Below are 21,070 nucleotides of genomic sequence, written 5' to 3'. Positions count from 1 at the left end.
CTATTCCTTCTGCTTACCCACCAGCAAACCATTTATTTACACTGAGATCAAATTTCTCAGCCTCAGTTTCTAATGGATTATGTCCTAACACTACACAGACAAACCTGTGCCACTTGGCAGAAGCAACGGATTTATCATGTCATGGATGAGCATCGTCAGCAATGCTCACTTTTCTGGTCTTTTTTTTCTCTACACAGATGGTAGCAACGTGAACAATATGTAATTACCAGGGTAATATCAGAATGCCTTTAGGAAGCACAACATTGTGCTTTCTTTTTTTCTCAATATATTCTCTGCAATTTCTTGGTTTGAGATAGTATCTACACACTGACTCTTACATTATGGCGGTTAGAGTTCTGCCAGCCTAGCTTTACAGTTTTAGCCCCATTAAAATGGACATTACTTCTAGTATTCTGGGAGATCGCCAAAGGACAAATATTTTGTTGTTAGAGACATACTAAAAGACATTAATGATTTTCAGTGTTCCAGAGTGAGAATAAAAACACAGTTTACATTCCCATTTGGGGCTTTTTTTCCAGCAGAAAATATTTTCAATCTCATTTGGTTTTGGATAAATGTCCTGTATTTTAACTGCCTCGCTAACATTTCCAGAAATTCCAAAACTGATAGCACTGTTCAACCACATGGTGTTTTACAGAGAAAAGACGTTAGGCAGTTTTTACTCACTTCTGAGTGGTTTATAAGCTAAACCAGTCAGTTCATTAGACAACAGTTTGTAAGCTGAACCAGCCAATTCACAGGATGCACTGCTTACAGCTTTTTCCTTCTGCTTTCCGTTCTCTTGGTTTTAACTTCAAGGCATCAGTGGTAACTGAAGACTTGCATCCACAAAATTGACAAGATAACATGCCTCTTTCAGGAAATGTTTGATCCTTAGTCAGCAAATTACTCGGTTCTGCACGAGCTATGTCTCAAAAAAGCTGGCTTTACTGTGTGCTGATGAAGAGGATTGGAGGTGGTACATACCCTCAATAAATTTTCTCCATGTACTCCTGCTTCTTTGTAAATTAAAAAAAAAAAAAAAAAGCATAACTCTTAATTCTATTCTGTTAATTCATTCAGAGCTGTTCTCACTCTGGCCCTGATATTTTGATCTCATTTTTTCCATCAAAAGCCATCAAGATAGCCTGGGTCTTGTGGACAGCCTTCTATTAAGAAGCCAAGATACCTATGTGTTACTGTCCAATACGTTTATGCATCAGCTTAACAGTCCCTCACCTGCAAGGAAACTGGTATAGAAGCTAGGAGGATTTACAGGCACAAAGATGTATTTGCATCAACACAGTACAGAACACATGCCCTGCTACTTGGCTTTAGGATCAGGCCTTGCACATACTCAGCTGGTCTGGAGGTCTGGCAGAAATGAATGCCGGACTCTCTGCAACAGCCATGGAAAGACTCCCACAGCATATTAATATGCTTAATCTAAAAGTACAAACCACAGTTCAAGGACTAAACCACATTTCAACTACTAAACTAAGAAACAGCATTTTAACTAACATTTCTTTTCATAAGAGCCTTAATAACTGGTACTTATAGGTAAGGTATATGCAGGAATATCAACTATGATAGCTGGAATGCTCCAGTATGCATTATTTAGTCCTGCAGGTCTCTGCTCAGTCCTCTTCCTCATTTAGTCAATAGTCAAAATCTGGACCTTTCTTCCAGAAAAAGGTTGTCTTTGATATCACCCAAAGCATTTAACACTGCAGTGACCTTCACGTTTGTCCAGGATACTGGAAAAAAAACCCCACACTGCCATACTGCTAGTGCCCACTGATGGAAAATTGCCTCTAATACTCTGTCAAAACACCCACATGAAGTTTTTGATGGCTAAAGTCCCTATTTCCCAGTCTTCTCACTGTGTACTCTCAAAACATTTCTACATTTAGTAATACAGTATTAACTCATGGCAACATCCAAACACTGCAACATTCTATGCGATAACAAGAGATGAAAAGAACGTCCACCTACAGGTATAATTTTTCCCCTGTTTGATTAACAGGAGAATTTTGCACACAGCACTTTGGTCAGCATTACAGATTTGTGAGAGGAAGCAAACACTCAGAGAAAAACAATAACCATGAAATTTCACCAGTAAATCATTTTCTCCAGGAAGCCCCAGGCACATTGCTGTTCTCTAACAGTTAAGTTGTTTCTTCTCATAAATCGATAAGCCCAGCTTTTGCTGTAGGGTATTTTTAGTAAGAACTATGACCCTAGCCATTTTCTTTATTTTGTAGCACGTCTCTAACAAAGGCAATGCTTGGGCAGACTTGCGTCATTCCTCAGGAACACACCTCAGGATAACTGCACTTTTTTAAGGTTCACTTCTCTGCACAGCAACATCATGCACACACAACCCCCTATATTCCTCTTGAATTTATAGCTCTCTGCACTTTGTACAACCTTTGGCTTGAATCTGAGTGGTAGCAACTCGAAGAAATGAAGGGGAAGCTGCTTTACTCTGGGGAAAGCAGCACGACCAGACGTGGTAACATCCCTTTCAGCTCACAGCACCCCATCGCTTCTACCAACACACTCGGTTTTGTCTGGTTTCAAATGCAAGTTTGGAGGACTGCACTGGGAGGGGAGAAACGGGGAGTTATTAATTGAGCACCATTTTATCTGAAAGAGATATATAGTGCTCTTCACCAATCAGAAGATTTAAATTTAGGGTTCTGTAAAAGACAGCAGAAATTCCTTCCCCCAAACCCACACTGCTTAGACTTCACTATGGAAACATATTGTATAAATGGGATTTTTTAGCTCAGACAAACATGCTGCAGTACAATGGGTTACTATTTTGTAAGGAAGTGATTTCAGTACAGACTCTCTTCAAACGGCATTGGATTACACTTTGGGCTATTGGCCAAATTCTGACATTGTTTTTATGCATGAAATGGAAAGCCACAAGAGGCTGAAAAGCAAAAAGATGACAGGACCTGGCTTTGGAAGGAACAATGATTAGGTTGTCTCTAAAAACGTATCTATTTTTACTACACTATATCATGCCTGTAACCACCCCCATCCCCTGAGGCTAGGCAATGTACAAATATGAAGAAAAGATAATCCTAATACCAGAGAATTCACCTTTCCAATTCTGAACTTGAGTAGTGACATTTTGCTATGCTGCACAGTTAAGATCTCTCTGAACAGTGCTTGTACACTACTTGAGACATGCCAGTACGAGAATATTGATTCTACAATCCTGTAGTTAGTTATTAAAGCACATTAGAAAATAATCTCAAGAATCTTTGTGTCTAAACATGCACAAAAATGTTATCTCAATAATATATAATATTACAAAATGAAAGGATGTGCTGTTCTGCACTTCATTGTTGAACATGCAGCTATCCTTCAGAGATATGTGGCAGCTTGCCTGTGCTCCTCTGTATTGCTCAATTAACCTAACAACAAATGCAAACAGGCTGAAATAATAAATTTAGGGTTCTAGTTATTTTATATTGCCATTTATAAACATAACTTCTTAATTACTGTACATTTCAACCTACAGAAATAATGATTTATTTTCTTCCACTCCAAGTTGAGGTTAACTTGCAGTATTAACTGGATACGTAGAGATGAGGCGAACCAACTGAGAGATACCTTAAAACATACACAGAGCCGGAGTCATGGACCTCAGTAATCTTGTTACGCTTTGTCTATATAAATAAACTTTCAATACAGTTTTGACACATATTGGTCATTCCACACAGGAAAAGTGATTGATACACTATAAAAGTTACTGAAACTTTAAACTAAAGAAAAGATGTGCTCTAGACAGCATTGTTATTATGGTTTATTTCCTGTTTAAAGAGGTCACTGGAATTAGAGTGGAATAACAGACCCTCAGAATAAAACCCAAGCAGTTCAAGACTCCTGGAATTTCTCCTTCAGCCCAAACACACACATATGGGTATGCTGAAGTTATACTTTTGCTCTTTTGGTGTTCTTCAGAATAAATGATAGCCACCATGGAGATACTGTATCAGAGCTAAATAATTGCACATTTAATGACCAAGAATAAGTAAAAGGAGAGGCACAGAGAGAGCAACACTTAAGCAATCAACCCTTTCATGAGGTAAACACATATGAAAGTTAGTATCATTACCTGGAATGTTGTATTGATAATAGTCAGGATCATCTGATTCCTCCTTCACTGTTACTGTTGCCATTTCCAAAGCAACTCCTGTAGAAGCAACAAAGGAATCAAAAATAGAAACCAATAACCAGATTCTTAAAAAACCAAAACAAACAACAACAAAAAAAACCCAAACCCAAACAAAACACCCACCAAGATCCTAACTGGACTCTATTCAAAAAAAGAAAAAAAGAAGGATTTTCAGGTGCTGAGACACTAAGCAACTGTTGAATTAAAACAACCTGCTCATTTCTTATGTTTCAATTTGGTCACCACCAGAAGGGATTCAGGATTAAATGCTTCCCTACAAACTAGACATCCTTGAAAATGATACCTTGGATCCTAAGAACTTAAAAAAAATGGTCTCCTTCCTTTTTGCCCATTACCACAGCCAAAAAAAAAAAAAAAAAAAAAAAAAAAGGAAAGAAGAAAATTATTTTATCACTCATTGTGCTGAAAGTACTTCTAGACCTACTCCTACTCACTCCTCTGTACAGCCAAATTCAGATACAGTCTACATCAAACTGTGCTGCTGATGGAGCAACACCACAGGTCCTCAACTGCTCTTGGCTTCCTTCAAGTGAAATATCCCCTCCATAAGCCTTCACAGCATTCCCTAAAATGTTTTCAAACCATGTCGACAAAAGGAGACTTACTTAAAATGCCTAGAAAGCAGCACTGGAAAGAGTCTGGGACTGACTTGATGCAAAGCTCAACTCTTCACACACATTAAGCTAAATGTTAACTATGCAAGGTTCCCAAGCCACAAGTTTAAAGTTGCGAAGCACAAAGAACTAGAGCAAAAAACAGGACTAAATATAAAAACTTAATTCTTATACAAAATGCTGAGCAGTGTAGCCCAACCCAACAAAAGGGAAAATCACCAGCTTATCTCTAAGCACACCTGTCATCTCATTGGCTTTAATGGGATTATTCATGCCTTTACCTCAAAGCATACACTTAAGCATTGCTCTGCTGCAGATCACAGTGCCTTGCAGGATCATGTCCTACCTGCAGGGGAACTTAGGAATGCTTGGGCGTTTTTTTTTAAACAACAAATAATGCCTTTTGCTATTTATTATTTATTTATTTCCATTTTAGCTAGAAAATTGACATTCTGTCATTTTAATATTTTAGTAATATTAACAAAAAAAGTGGTTTTCGTTCCCCATTAGTGACAAAGTGATCTTTAATTGGAACAAAATAAAAACCAAAGAAGGATCTTCTGCACTTAAAACTAAAATATTTACAAACATAAATTACTTCAGTGTACAAAATTTTACAAATCTCCTCCTTCTAGAAATGGAAACATTTGGCTAAGATTCAATACTTGATAAAAAATCCAATTGAAAAGTGGACAATTTTAAGGAAAGAAAAAGATTTTCTTCTCAAAAAAGATGGCTTTTTGCTGCTTTTTTTCGTGGAGCTTCCTATCTTCTTTTAAACTCAGCCTTCTGAACAGAAACGGACCATTTTTTTGCAAATAAGGGCAAAATTTTGAACATACCAGAATCCTCGTTTGGTTCCGTTTTCACTTGAATAGGAGGACAACTACAAAAAGAAACAAATCAAGCACATTGACATTATAAAAAACAATCATCACATTTTTTGAAAGTTCCTCAAGCTTTACAGGCTGTCAAGTAAAATCAATCTCCCAGTACTTTTTTCCAACTAGGAACATAAAAGTAAAAAGCCCCGCATCTTGGCTTATCTGATTTATCTCAAGGGAATTGCCAGGAATCTCCTATCCCTACATTTTCAGGACATATACAATATTCAAAGCTTTTTTACCATTTAATGAGAAGCAAACTCAGAAGCACAGAAAACTGATCCCTGTTTTCACATTAACCAATTTTTTAATTTATTCCAGATATAATCTCTTCATTTACTAACAAAACAATTTATTTTAGTTTTTTTTAATCGAGGAGGGGGAAGGAAGCAACATTACATCTGTTCCCCATTGCTGCCGTATCATAAAACATGACAAACTTATCCCTGACTGACAGACTATGAATTAAGAACACTCATTGGGCTAATTAAACTGAGGGGAAACTTTGCCATCTGTTTAATTCATAACAGCTTCCCCACAAATAATAGTCAAAAGAAAGAGAAAATTCAGCTTCATGCTTTTTATAATCCCAGGCAAGCAAAAGTTATCCAAAGGTCAGCTGGACAGAAAAAGCACATTAAGAGAAAGATAAACTATATGAAAATACATAGTTGATACAAAAAATGACATTATTTTAAATTCACCTTCCACCTGGAGGTATAATTGAATGTGAAGGATCTGTCATATGAGCTCCTGAAAGTTAAAAGACAATCTTTGAATTTCCCGTACTCCTTTTACCTTAAATACAAATTGAAAATGTAACATTGATTTCATGAAGCAAAAACCTGTTCACATTTCACAAGCATATGTGCATAATTTCTATATTCACAGATATGAGGGACAGATCTTATTAAACTGCTTCATTAATCTATAAAGCAACATGAATATAAAATTACTTCAAATGTGCATTTCACCATGCTTTTCACTGGTCTCTTCCATGATGTTAAGTGAAAATCTTGGAAAACAAAGGTAAACAAGTCTTTCGCCTAAACTCTGCTAAAAGAAAATGGATAGTTTTACAGAGATTCAGCTTAGTCCTAAATTACAGCTAGAAATAAATAAATTATGTTTCTAGAATGTCATTTACCACACTGAAAACCTGCCTTGCATTTTCAATACAAATATATTATTACCAGAATCTCTGTAATTTCCCACTCTCTAGTCTTCTTACTAGGCACAGGCAACACATTTCTAATTTTATCAATCCAGCATCGACTTCTGGCTGTTTGACCTGAGAAAGTGAAACTTTTCTTTTTTGTCTACATTCCTATAGAGATTGCTTCATCCTCTTCATAAAACAAATCCTCACATATATGAATTTTCAAGTAAAGCAACATGATCCGAAGAAAGGAACAGGAGAAAGGATTTTTTCTAAGCTAGAAGTGAATCTTTGTGGAATTTTTTAAAACTCACTCTAGCTCAGAATTTTTTAATACATAGAAGCTTTCATAGGAACACCTAGCCACTTCAGAAGATTAAATCAATTTTTAAAATGAGATATAAATGCCCAAATCAGCTACGTATTGGAACACAGAGCACTGGAAAGTCTTAGCATCTTCTAAAAATGCAATGCAGTCCTTCATCAGTTCACTTCTCCTTTCCCTAGGATACTATCCAATTCACATTAAATTTAAATTCAGTAAAAGGAGGAGGATGCAATAGAACAAATTTTATCTCTAATTAGTTGCTCAAGGCAGAACACGTAAAGGAAAAGGTTATAGTTCCATAAGTAAGGCAACTCGCAGTCTAGGAATTTCTGCAGTTTGCCACTTTATCCACATGACCAAATCTTGTATCTATATTGCCATCTAAACTAAAATTCTTATCTGTTTCTGTTTAGTCTGAGTAAGTAGTAACTTACCTAGGTGTTTCTTTGGCTCTAGGAAAGGCCTGTGTGGAAATACGGAAAGAAAAACCCATAGCTTTAGCAAAGACATCATGACCTACTTGGTAGTGTAACACTAAAGAGAGAGCAGTCCTGTTTAAGAAAAACAGGCTGCAATGTATTTAATTAAAAATTAAAATTAATTGGACTTAATTTAAGTACAAAACCAAAGTGGACAGACCAGCACAAGACAGAGCAAATAACCTTTTGATGGTAAATGAGATCCCTGACTTGTTTTCCAAAATCCACTTCAGGGTTGAAACATCGTAATTTGCTGGATGTTTAAATGCAAGTCCTTCGGGCAGGCCCTGCACTACCACAGCAGACTGGTCCCTCTGAATCTTCTCATATGGCACAGGCACCACTGTTGACTTTCCTAAAGCTTTACCTAGGAAAATAAAAATAAAAAAGAGATCGCTTTGAGGACGAGCCCCTTATAAAACTTTTTACTTTGGAGAGGACTGGAGCGAAAGTAAGGTGCAGATGCAAATCTCTACAGGAAACCAAGTAGTGCTTGCATTAATGTGCACTGGAACCCACTAAGATACAGCAGCTTTCTTGAAAGAAAACTAAATTGGCTGTGCTGTGCAATAATGTCAAACCATATCCCACAAAACACATCAAGAAGAAAACTATCCAATATATGTGTATGTTTTAGAATCAGCTACTAAAAGTTAAACTCACCACCTTAACAGCGGTATAGTTGGAAGGCTAAGATCATGCAGTACTTTCCTCCCAACTGGAATAAAAATATAGAAATCCAGAACACCTATTTAGAAGACTTCAAATCACCCACCATAGCAAAAGCAGAAGAAGTCCTCCACAGACTTTCTGAGAGCTTCCAGTTCCACAATATCCACTGTCAGTCTGTTTACAGGTGGTATACTTTTTGTTTTCTGCAGTTCTGCAGCCCTCTCCTCTTCTGTAACACCTGGCAAATAGTTATAAAAATAAGACAAAAATAAAATAGTAAGTTATTAAAACTCCCAGTACCTAGTCCCTCCAGTTAGGCTACAGACACTCAGGAAGGAAGGATTCCTGCCGGAAAATCGTAAGAACTTATTTGCCGTAGAAGCAAATGCACTTATCTATGTACATAAGCAATGAGTAAATTTAAATTTACACCAAAAATATTATATCTTCCTTACAACCTTTGCAAATATCACCCTCTGAGGTGTAAGAATGATGAATTAAGAGACACATCCAAGCAGGCTTCTTTTAACACTATTAATCTCAGGACACTTTTTATGGAAGGGATCTGATTTTTGCCACAACAGCTCCTGTATCTTTCAAAAGACATTTTAAGTACACATCTCTTGTTGACGAATAGGAGGAGTTGCAAACAAGGCATCATCATGCAGAACAGAAGATTTCAGCCCTACACCTTGTCCTAGTCTCTGAGCAAAAGTCATTGCAAAAGGAGTGAGGTAATAACAACACTCCAATATTAAAAAGCAAACGGAAGTGACTGTTTCAGGTGGCAGCCTTCCTTTCTTATTGTTCAGTCCTTGCAAAGATTTACTCAGAATCACCCAGCAAAAAATAGGGGAAAACATCAGACATATTCTGCACATGAAAGAAAAAGCAAGGGAGATCTGTGTTCCTGTGTGCAAGAGAAGCGCTGAAGTTGTGCCATGATTTCACCATGAGCAAGCACAGTGGTAAGCCTGAAAACACTGTGATTTACATTACCAGTACTGCTGGCATCATAATTCTACGCTAATACAAGAAAACAAACATCAGTCTGAACAACTGATTACAAATGGGTTGTGAAATGAGGTGAAGCAGCAATGCTTTTAGTAAAAACACATTTATAATCTTAAAAACTTGTATCTTCATTTAAAAGAGAATCTCCTCCTCTACAGATCACACATCTGCTTTGTGCCCTGGAAACCCACCTCCATGCAACATATAGCTCTCCAGCTCTTCAGGCCTGGAACTTTTGCTTTCTCTGCAATATGACACATAATAAAAAAATAATGCGAATATAGGTATATAGTAATATTCCACAACACAGGTGCTTAACTAATGACAGCTTATAAAGTTTGCCTGCTGACTCAGGGATAAGAGACATCAGTTTCATTTATAGCTACCTGCAATGTCGCTTTTTGGGTGGGTTTTTTTCCACATAAGAGACTGATTCACTGAAAATGCCTTTATTACCAGTAGCTTCTCAAAAGTGTACCCACACTTTCTAAAAATAATAAGCAAAACAAAAAATAAGATGCCAACACTGCTTACTTCCCATTAAAATGAAAAGCAGACAAAAAGATAGACATTTTCCTTCTTAACTAGAAGAGAAACCCATATAGTTTTTTATTACAGGATTTTTATCCATTTGCTGAAGCTCACATTATGCATCTGTCTCCCTGATCTCTCCCACATTTGTTGGCCAATTTCAATTAAGTCTGACAAACAAGATCAAGTCTCAAACACAGTAAGATTTATAAGACATTTGCACAACTGATCAAACCTAGCAGCCATTCATCTCCTTCTGGCAGTACTGATGGACACATCTCCACTTGATGGAGGAGGTTACACACCTTACAGGCTCTGTCGAAGTCCTCACTACAATTACTAGAGCACCCAGCAGGATTCAGGCTACATTTGGGAGGGGATGCCTGGGATATGTGCAACACGACCTGGCAGGGAAGAGGGATAGGGGGCTGTATTTACAGGGTAAATGGCTCAGGAAGGGTGAGGAATGGTTATATGGTAAAAAAATTGCATTCTGCACAGTTGGGAGTATACTGCAGGATTAGTCCAGTTACTCTGCAAAAGCTATTCTGGATTCAGAAGGATGGCAATGACCCTACTCCTAACAATCCTCATTTTGCACTGAGAGCCCACATATGGTGGAGTGTCTCTTATCTTCTTGTACTATCCAGATGTTTCGGTTATTCAGGACACCCTTCCCTCTTACCTGTCCTGATCAGCGGCAGACTGGGTTTGACAGCCTAGCCTACCACTTGGCTGGAAAAGGAATCTCCCAGATGTCACCATTCTTATAAAATGAATAGGCTGCTTTAAAGTAAAAAAAGCCCTCTTACAAAAAAATCTTATGACAGAACAAATAATGGAATACTTGAAACGATCAAGTTTTAATTTGGCAATTTTTTCTTGTTGCATGGCAGCAATTAGATAGCTACACCCTGACCTCTGTATGGACAGATGCTATAGCCTCCTGCCTTAAATAGATGCTGTCATGCTTATAAATTGATGAAGAGAGTTACAGCTCAGCAGTGTTATACTACACTTATTCTGAAGGTCCACTAAAGCATAGTTTGAGTGCAGCAGACTAAAATAGGCCATAAACCACGTCTGTCTTCAAAGCACCTGACTCAGGGCTAAGGGGAAAGCTGCTGTTTGGAGAAGGCAGGCTGCATTTCTCCTGCAGAGCAGAGCACGCCCCACTGGGTCGTGCTGCAGACAAGTGACAAAACCAGCACGGTCTGCATCTCACCAAAGAATAAGAAACAAAAATCAAGCTTTAGCAGAGAAACAATTTACGTAACTGAAATTTCCTCAAAAATGTGACCTGAAGATGACATGCTACACAAACAACAGAGAAAAGCTGGTAGGATTCAGTATCTGAAGCTGATGGAGCTCAACACTCCTCTAGCAAAAGGGCTGTCAGTCCCATGGTACATAAGGCATCTTACAACATCGGAAGGTTTTTAATCAGGTGATTTTTTTAATCCCCCAGGTAGAGAAAGTAAAGAAGTGATTATACGGGTATGAATGTCACCCCTGTGTAGACACTCTGAGAGGCAACTTAAGGGCAACAACTATTTTGTGCCAACATTCAGGTACGTATATTTTATCATTTGTGCTTAAGGAAAATTACTCTCTGAAAATAACTATAAGCAATGAAAGAGGGAAAGTAAACGTGTGTGTGGCTAAAAGCATTTTGCTTTGTTTTATAAAGCATCCACCCAGTTAATCTGTGAGCTTTTTAAGGCCATCCAGTTCTACACTTCAGGAAATTGGGCAATAACCTCAAATTAAAGAAAAATAATTTTATGATTATCAAAGGATCACTTAAACCACAAGAAAAGCAGATCACCTGAGGCAGAATTTAGGAGCCAGGAAATTTCAAAAAGTTCACCCATCTACAGTAATTTTCTGTTTGTTTGCAACTCAAGAGAATGAGATGTGTGGTCTCCACTGAATTGTGACTGAACTTTCTTAGCAAGTTTTTTAAACTAGCTGTTAGCTTCATACCCCTTAACTAGCTAGGCAGAGACAGAACGTGAAAGGTTTCTGATAATCAAGCCAAGCAACTGAGCTCTAATAGGACTGTAAAAGAAGCCACTTACCCAAATCTGAAATAAACACAGAAAAATAGCACAGAGCTCTGAGCTTGGCAGGGCATGGCTAAAACTAAAGGTGCTGGAAAGAAAAGGCATCTGGACTGGCACTCAACCTGCAAGAGTCTCTGTTCCTGACACATGGAGCCAGAGAGGCAGATGATGAAAGCAAAGGAAGCACCCCTGAGGAAGGGAGGCAGAAAGTGATCTTATAAAACTCTTCAAAAATAACTTGTGTCTAAGTATGAAACAAGTTTTGAAAATGCATTTTTCTTTTAATTTTGAGAACTTGTGAAAAGGGGTAAACAGACTTGTAAAACAAGGGAAACTGCCAGTAATGTAAAACTTAAGAACAACAGATTAATTCACCCCTAATACCATAAGAGAGGGCTTGCAAAGGAGACCATCGAAAATGCATGGCTAGCCAGGGCTGGCCATCACCCACTTCAGGTAAAGCCCTTCTACTAGTCTGGGAAGTTGGGGGAAAAAAGAAGAGAAGGAGAACAGTAGTAGAAAGAGTATGGCAGGCCACAAAGTAAAGCTAAAAGATAGGAGAATTATTTCCATGTCTTTCATTAAGATCTAGGCTATTAACACAGAGTTCAGCTAATGAACACATATTAATATGAGAAATATGGAGCACAGGACAGCTCAAAAACTACATTATTTGCATTTCAAAAGGTTAGGCAGAAGGGGACTGTAAGCTGAACCGTTTAAGTGAGCTCAAATGGAGACAGAAATGGCAAAAAAGAGCAGCTCTTACTCTAAGAAAGATGGGGATGATTGCTTTGGATTTTATTTTTATTACTTGCAACTGTGTGATGAGCGCTAGGAATGTTGTCTTTAAACTAATTCCTAAGTATGTGATTTATTAGGAATATACTGATCAAGTCTTTAAGGGTAGATGCTTTAACTCATAGCTACATTCTGCAAATACAAAACAGAAAGTGATTTGAAACTTAAATCTTAAATCAAAAAAGCTCTCCAAGAATGAACACAGTTCAGTTAATTTATCAAGCACTTACAACCACAACAGAAAAACTCCCCCAAAAACTAGGGGTGGGGCAGAAACAGATGCAAAATATGAGCTAATGCTTCCAATAAAGAGTACAGTGTAAATACTTTAAGAGACTGGGAAAGCAGAAGCCCAGAGGGCTAGAGGCAGTCACAATGTATATAGCAAGGTGTCTTAGCTTTCCAGCAGGAATATCTGAAGCTTCATGCTTTTTATTAAATAAAGATGTCCCATAAGTTTTAGCAATCAGGGCACTCCAGACATCTTTGTAGCACCCTAGGAAGATGGGGACCCCCAGAACTAAATCACAGTGCGAAGGTTTTACAGTCACACAGAGGTCTGGGCACAAATGCAGAAGACCATCTTGCACAGAGAGCTGCAGACACACAAGAGGAAGCCAGCAGCTACCATGCCCACAACTCTCCCAAGCAAAAAGGATTATGAAACTGTTCCCTAGTTAACCCCAGGCAGAGCCAGCCAGGTTAGCATTCACATCACTGAGCAGGCATGATGCAACCTGGCTCACGTAATGTAAAACGGACAAGGGAACGCTCACGTGATCCCTTCCACTAGCAGAGATGCAAGGTCTTAACTCCCAAGTGGCAGACACCATAGGAGTATATATATCATGTTTGCCAGCACAATTAGGCTGGGAAATAGTGATGGGCTACAGTCAGTGTTGCCAGGAGCAGCCATCTATCTCTTCTGGTCTTGCAATTTGGAGAAGTGCAAGTAATTCCAAGTCATCTCCTGCAAAAAGGGAGTTGAAAACTCATGAACACAACTGAGAGCCACAGCTGAGTAAGTTCCTATTAAAAGTGACTGGGAAGAGCCTGTTTCAGCAGATACGCAAACAGAATAAGCATTCAGCAAAGGTTGTTTTAAAGAGGCCGCTCCCAAATAGCTAGAAGGAAATCTGGCATGAAAAAAGAGGTAGAGAGTTACAGAAGTGTAAAACAGCTCTGGCATGGCAATAGGAAAGCATCCTGGCAGTCACAGCTTTAAAAAGCAACTATTCCAACATCCTTTTTTCCTGCTACGCATTCTGTAAAATGTACCCATTTTGAAGTGCACTGGAAGACCAAAGCTAAAGCAAGGATCACAGATACAGCCCCCCATTTGCAATTAAAGTAGGTAACAGATTAGTGATGTCATACGCACAACTCCATGAGTGTTTTGTCAGGATTAATCCTCCACCTGGCTCTTACTATTTTTCTTTAATTTACTATTTATGTCTACAATTTAATGACTCCTTCCTCTTCCAAAATATTTTGTAGTTTCAGGAGCAGCAAAAGCCACAGAAATCTCAGCTGGCCACAGAACAGTTTAAGGCCAAAGAAAACGACTGTGGGAAACCAGTTTTCCACACTGGCACATAATCATCAAAAAGAACTGGTATTTTTAAACTAGCTCCATTAGTGTCAAGGGATTAGCCTCTGAACAACATAAAAAGGTGTCAGCTAGTTACAGAATGGTATTTTCACTATAATACCACAGCATATAATCAGAGACAAAGATGGTGATGATGAAGATTGTCCTTTAGATGCTATAACAAGGACAAACACACACAATCAATAGCAGTTAGACCCACTAATAACCTCTGTTATTAGAGTAATACTGAAAAGGTATTAGGCTGCTTCCATACAGGTCAGGGGATTCAGTCTGTACTCACGTCTGAGACATTCCGCTTTAGAGCTGAAAAGCTAAACACCCCATTTAGATACTGCTTCTGAATTACTACAGGCATGACAAGCAAGATATACAGAATATAATCAGAGGTAATCACAACAGTAAGGAAGAAGCAAACCAACTGTATTAATACTTTACTTACATCATTACCAGAGCATCCAGATAAAGTACCATAAAAGGACTACATCCAGACTAGCAGTACAGTACACACACACACTAACTAGCAAGCTGCAGTGTCAGGGGCGATCTCAGCAGATTTAGTCAAAGACATTTTTAAGCACAAGTCTAAAATTAACCCAGAGCTACCGAGTTAATAAAAATATTCACACTACTATAGCTTGACTCCCACCTATCATCTTCTAAACACAAGATCTGTGCATGATGCTCTCAGGCCTGCAATATCACAGTCTGTTCAGCATTGCTTATAGTAAAAGTGCATAGACAATACACAGATGAGATGAAACACATAAATAGCTTCATGCATTAGAAAAATGAAAGAAAGCAGCAAGACATGCCAGTCAGAGCTTCAGCATGTTAAAATTTATATTTACATCAATATGCTATCCGCTTTACTGAGCTTTAGTTAAAAAATATTGAAGTAATGTATTTTTACACCATGCTTTTTGGATATTGTCACCTACAATAGGAACATAGTTCAAGACAAAAATACTGATTTATGAGCTATTTAAATGACAAGAAGACTTTCAGAAATTTTCCTCTAGCTTTTTAGGTACCTAAGTTGCTTTGTAGATCTGGCCTTGTTGCTAGCGTTGCTTTAATTATTGCCAGTATTAGAACTAATTGCACCTGTGGTGGTGCAATGGAGAATACTAACATTTTTTAAACCTTAATCGCAAAAGAAGTATTAACTATTTTACTTCACAAAATATTTCTAGTTTGAAAAACCTGTTAGGCAATTTGGAGTGCATGTACCTCTTGTCAGTAAGAAACAGCGTAAGACAGATAATGACAGGCAAAGGAATCTGCTGCCTTCAAACAGTTGGACTTTAGGGCTGTAGTGTCCATATGCACTTTTCCATAGGAGATGACTCCAGCCACCACCCCAAATTCCTCTGTAGGAAAGTCCTCATGCAGGCAGCAACCATAGAGCTCATATTCACTGCTCATGAGATCTCTTGAAGTGAGCAAAGCCATCAATTCTGATCAAAGCACATCCAGAGCGTTCAGGTTGCCTTCCAGGTGCCCAGGATCTCAGTATGGTGTATGTGATACCATCAAACAGCCCCAATCCCAGATGGAGCGCACTATGTTCACCAACAGCACTTTTGCTGTGCTGCAGTATCACAGCCAGAGCTGCAAAACAGCCTCTTAGAACATGTGAGTAGGTTTGTCCTGTGCAGTCATAGTTCAAACATTAACATTTAACGTAAGGAGAAACTATTTCTGTCATTCAGAGAACAGCAAGAGTAAGATTTCATGAGGAGAATCCCTAGAAACAGATCAAAATTCTGCCACTGAAGGAAACACAGAAAGCAAAGACAGAAGCGAGTTATACCTCCTTGCCATAGCTGGGAAGATGCTGCCTAGAAAACAAGGCCTAGGCAGTAACAGATTTGCTTTAATCCCACACAGGCATCCTCCAGACTATGGGGATGAACAGCTAGACATGAAGTAGACTGACACTCTCTAGTGTAGTTGTGATGCACAGACTGACTACTCAGAATCCCATTTGCACATCCTTAAAGACCAAAGGATCACTCTAGTCTTTTTATGCATTTGAAACTTTCTTAGAGATTAAGCTAAAAAGCTCATTCCCCACAGACATCCTGCACAGTGTACAGCAGCTTCTGTGGAAGTCAAAACCTGAAATGAGGACAGTCACTACATACCTACAATTACAGCTATGGAGTAGGAAGCCTGCATCTACCACAGCAAGACTCTAGACACGGTATAACTTCAGCCAGAGATGCTTAATTCTCTCTAGACTGTAGGGACAAGCTACTACAAGCCCAGAAATGCCAATTTCAGGTATTCCGATGGAAATTACAGTACGCCAAAGCAGTCCAACAATTGCCAATCCAGTCAGAGACTTGCCAGTTTTGAGTTTGTTTTTTAAACCAGTAAGATCTAGCCTTTCAGGTTTCCATTTTTATTTGCTTTTTCTGCCCCCCTCTAAACTGCTGAAGCATTACATTAGTTACAGAGTCAAAGAGATAAGGGAGCACAATGTCAGAGGAAGAATTCCCCAGAAAACCTGATACTTCTATTTTCTCAAAGGCCAGGATTCAACGAGACAGAAGCCTAGCCGCAGATCTTCAAGCAGGCCCGCAGTAGCCTAGTTTATAGGAAGAGTCATTTTACTTGCCTGCAGATAATGGAGGATATCCAAAAGGGAACAGTAATCCACATACACAAGATATTGAGGAGCCAAAGCTGAGCAATCTTTCCCAAAAGGTCTTTGGAGCATCGTGTGCCATTCATTCATCATGAGCAGGAGGAACAGCTGTGCCCACTAAAACCACTGGGATTCTGAGCATTCTTGTAGCTACAAGGAGTTCTTGCAACCTGTGGCTGGATGGACATGGAGGTACAGGTAAGAAGAGTGAAAGGTGCTGGGCAAAAGTCTCTAGCAGTACTTGAAGCCAAATTCTGGCCCATACCAGATGCACTGTTAAAATCAGTGTGGAAACCTGAGGCCACCAGAAGGAAAACAAAGGCTCCTAAAAATAAAGGACACATCATCCAAGATGAACCATCTACAGATGCAAGATGGCCCCACCTCAGGCAAGCGAGCCCAGAGCCCTGGCACCAAAGAAGGAAAAAAAGCAGCATGACTGGGAGAGCTGACAGAAAGCTAGAGAACTAGCAGGATTATGCTTCCGTGCGACCTACATACCGATGATGCAACAGCCAGTACCAGTGGAAATGCTAGCAGAGGCAACCAAGATTCTTGGATAACAATCAGCTCCTTGGCAGATAGGATGAAACACACAGTGCTGGGTAAATCTCTTTCAAAGTCCAGAGCAGATGACCAAAAAGGTGTTTCTGAGTCACGAAGCTCTTCTGAAAGGTCACTTCTGACAGGCAAATACAGCCTGCGGATGATGAGACCTCTTCTGGTTTTTTTGTTTGTTTTATAAACCATCTGGAGCTCCATTCAAATGAGAATGAATTCCACAGAGCTGATACCAAACCTTGACAAAACCTCAAGGGAAACTGCCAAGATGACAAAGATGAATACATGAAGGGAACAACATTCTTGAAGCACCCCAGGAATAAGTCTCCCATTCAGGATGGCTGATAACCCAGAACTCCACAACAATCCAGAGAGCAAGGAGGCATTCATCTTGCTGAGGCCATCCAAGAGGAACTGAGGACCACACAATACACTTCAGCAGGGAACAGCAACTAAAACAAAGAGGTACTGGTAGGGCAAGACGTGTATGATCTTGACTGCTTACAGTACACAAGTATCCATGCTTGTTCACATTCTGAATATGAGCAGGTACTCAAAGAATATACTCATTTATGTACAATACAAACTTACAAAGGCTTAGAATAACTGACACCGCAGGTTACCTAAGTTACATGTTACGTGTACAAGCACATGAAGTTCTACTTGATTGAAACATACCATTTCACTGTAACATAGGGCTTAGCCATCTTAATTAAGAACAGTTCAGAAGAATATATCACCTGACCCAACTTTAAATAACTAATGCCTGTTGACTGGTTCTTCAACACTCACTACACAACCCATACTAATGTTAAAAAAAGCGTTGCTATAATTTGTTTCTAATGGATTTTCTTAAGGTAACAAAGTACAGGAGGTATGCACAGGACTCCTCCTTCCCCTGCAGCTAGGCGTTAGGGAACCCACGTGGGTGAAAGTTGTTATGAATGAAAGCCACAGGAAACCAAACTCCAATGCTGCTTTCACTGAACCGCTGTTATTTTTATCAGTCCTATACTGCTAGAAAGTGTACATGCTACTTCCTTCATAAAACTCATATATACACTTCATCAATTTAGCCCACTAAATTATACTCATTACTAAAAGTAAGCAGTGGGTTTGAAGCCTGAGGCCTCCAAATTCTGAAAACTCTTCATATTTACTCAAACTATACAAAGGAGCTGTGGGAAAAGTGGAGGTAAAGATGGGAGACACATGCTGGCTTGTCACAGCAGTCAGACATAACCAGAGGAATGCTTAGTAACTACACTTCTGTTTCCATACTTAAAGAAAAAGGAAGAGACCTATACAAGTGGAGAGCTAATTCTCAATACTGTCAGCACCATGTGTTCCAGGGACTGACATCACAGCTGAATTTTTAAAGATTTAATTCTAACAGCAATGTAAGAATCTCATGGAAGCCTTTATTAATCATAAAGGGAACAAGAAGGGCCCAACTCTAACTTACTAAAAATGCACAGAAGTGTGGCCTTCCTGGACTTTTCCAAAACACCTACTAAAATTGCAGCTAACATTGTCTATTGCTAGCTTTCATATTTAACTGAAGAAACAAGGTGCAATGGGAAAGGAACTGTGGCCTCCACAGTTATAAGTTTTAGATCAAAATATATTACACTATAAACTTCATCAAGACTTCAAAGTTGTCAAAGGCAGTGATGGAATCAGTGTCGCCAGGAATACATAATGCTATTATTCCTAATAATTGGTGTTCTGAAGTCAAGTTTTCTGGAATTTGCAACATCTTTCTCAGCAACAGGAGAAAACTACCTGCAGCATCAAAACTCCAGAAAGCATGGGGGATATGCACTTGGTGAAACCATGAAAGCAATGACTGAGATTAGTTGGCTTTATTCACACAGATCTACACCACAATGTTCTGCAAGAAGCATAATGAAAACACTGTTTTCAAAGTGGATATTATTTAATCTCGTTGGCCTGACAGTACAAAACATTGCCCAAGAACGAGCATCTTGTAACTGGAATAAAGCAAAGGATCAGAATTATCACAACTAATGTAAGATTTCAACACATGCACGTATCTATAGAAACCACACCTGATACAGTCAAACACAAGCATGGATGAGAAGCCAGTTCTTCCCATGGTACAGAAGCAGAAATACAGATCTAGCCAGGGAGATCAAACACCAAATCCCGGTTATTTCAGACTCCCTACCAATAGATGTGCCCAGTATACAAAGTCTCCTGGACATCAAGGCCCATGATACCAATGTACTGGCAATAAAACAAAGTATCCAGGACCTCTGGGAAGCCCTTTGAGGAACAACAACAACAACAAAAAGAAATCAGGTGAAAAACTGAACTCTCCTCCATTATTCAGCTAAGAGTTTCCATAAATACCAGTATCAGAAGACTGCCCCTGTAAAAAATAAAAAAGGAATTGATTCATCCTATACTTGATTCTTCAGTGAGGTCATAATTCTGCATTTTGGTATCAGTTATCTCGTACAATGCAACATTGTCTTGACTTTCCTTATAGTAAATATACTTATGCGCAGGGAAAGTCACTGTCCAAGCAAGTAGGACAGTGGAAAAAATCCAGAGCCCCACCACAAACTAATGACCTCAAGACAGAACCTCCAGGAGAATTTTAGCTAGCAGCAAAAGCATTTTTAGGAGCAAATGTTTCTGTTACAGATCAAACACAGTCGCTTTCCAAGCAGCATTTAATTAGTCAAGCCAGAACATTTTACAGCTGTTGCTTTTGAACTCCCCACCCCATCCCACCCCTCCCGCCTCCCACCCCCCACAGCCCCCCGACTGATTCTTCTCTCACAGCCTGCTCTTGACCTGCATCTCTCCCTTTCCCTAGGCAGGTAAACATACATTTCTTTATTGATAAAGCAGTATCCATCTACAACACTGTCCTAAATGAGCATATCAATGCTTCCTCAAAGAGCCACTGAATCTTCCAAACCCAGCTCCTCAAAATACTGTCCTGTACCAATGGACTGTGTTTTATGAACACAAAAGTTCCACTGTTTTACTAAAAAAATGAAATTTAAAAAAATCACACCCTAGATGTAAAGGAGTACAAAAGTAATGCAGATGTAATTTTAAGTCATTATGGTATAGGTGTGTATTTCTGTCTACTAAATAAAAGTGATATAAATAAAGCTACATAAAATATAGTATCTTGTCAAAAATGTGTATCTGCTTCAACAAGGCATAGAGTGATCTGAAGAACCAGGACCATCTGAGCTGACAGAAGTAGTCCACTACCTGTTCAATGTCCTGCCTAGGCCTTCATGAGTGGAAAAAAGACTTGGAGGAAAGGATACAAAGAAAAATTAACATACATGTGGAAATGCAGAATGTGTTGTGAGGGTGGACAGTCTAATACTTCTTATTGTACTAGTTTGTCACATTATCCAAGAAAAAATTAACACTTCCAGCCACAGTTGAAGTAACACTCCGAACAAGACCACTGTTATTGATCATTTT

The 21,070-nt window shown here is 38.9% G+C and overlaps 1 protein-coding gene across 11 annotated transcripts in view; it reads right to left on the bottom strand.

Annotated features, from left to right (window-relative positions):
- Window positions 1-21,070, bottom strand: part of GTF2I (general transcription factor IIi) — an 80,713-nt gene that overhangs the window by 46,007 nt on the left and 13,636 nt on the right. For 9 of the 11 annotated variants that reach the window (XM_049803484.1, XM_049803481.1, XM_049803483.1 and 6 more), the window contains exons 4-9: window positions 8,456-8,590; window positions 7,864-8,047; window positions 7,636-7,664; window positions 6,419-6,467; window positions 5,673-5,716; window positions 4,136-4,213 (exon numbers count right to left, since the gene is read on the bottom strand). In XM_049803484.1, the coding sequence (XP_049659441.1) occupies window positions 4,136-4,213; window positions 5,673-5,716; window positions 6,419-6,467; window positions 7,636-7,664; window positions 7,864-8,047; window positions 8,456-8,590 (519 nt within the window). Of the gene's footprint in view, window positions 1-4,135; window positions 4,214-5,672; window positions 5,717-6,418; window positions 6,468-7,635; window positions 7,665-7,863; window positions 8,048-8,455; window positions 8,591-9,557; window positions 9,611-10,582; window positions 10,700-19,662; window positions 19,843-21,070 lie in introns of those variants that run through there. The other 2 variants (XM_049803492.1, XM_049803489.1) reach the window with 2 other exon arrangements.

The sequence above is a fragment of the Accipiter gentilis genome, chromosome 6, assembly GCF_929443795.1.
Source record: "Accipiter gentilis chromosome 6, bAccGen1.1, whole genome shotgun sequence".
In the NCBI taxonomy this organism is placed as follows: domain Eukaryota; kingdom Metazoa; phylum Chordata; class Aves; order Accipitriformes; family Accipitridae; genus Astur; species Astur gentilis.
This window is presented reverse-complemented; position numbering and strand designations above follow the sequence as displayed.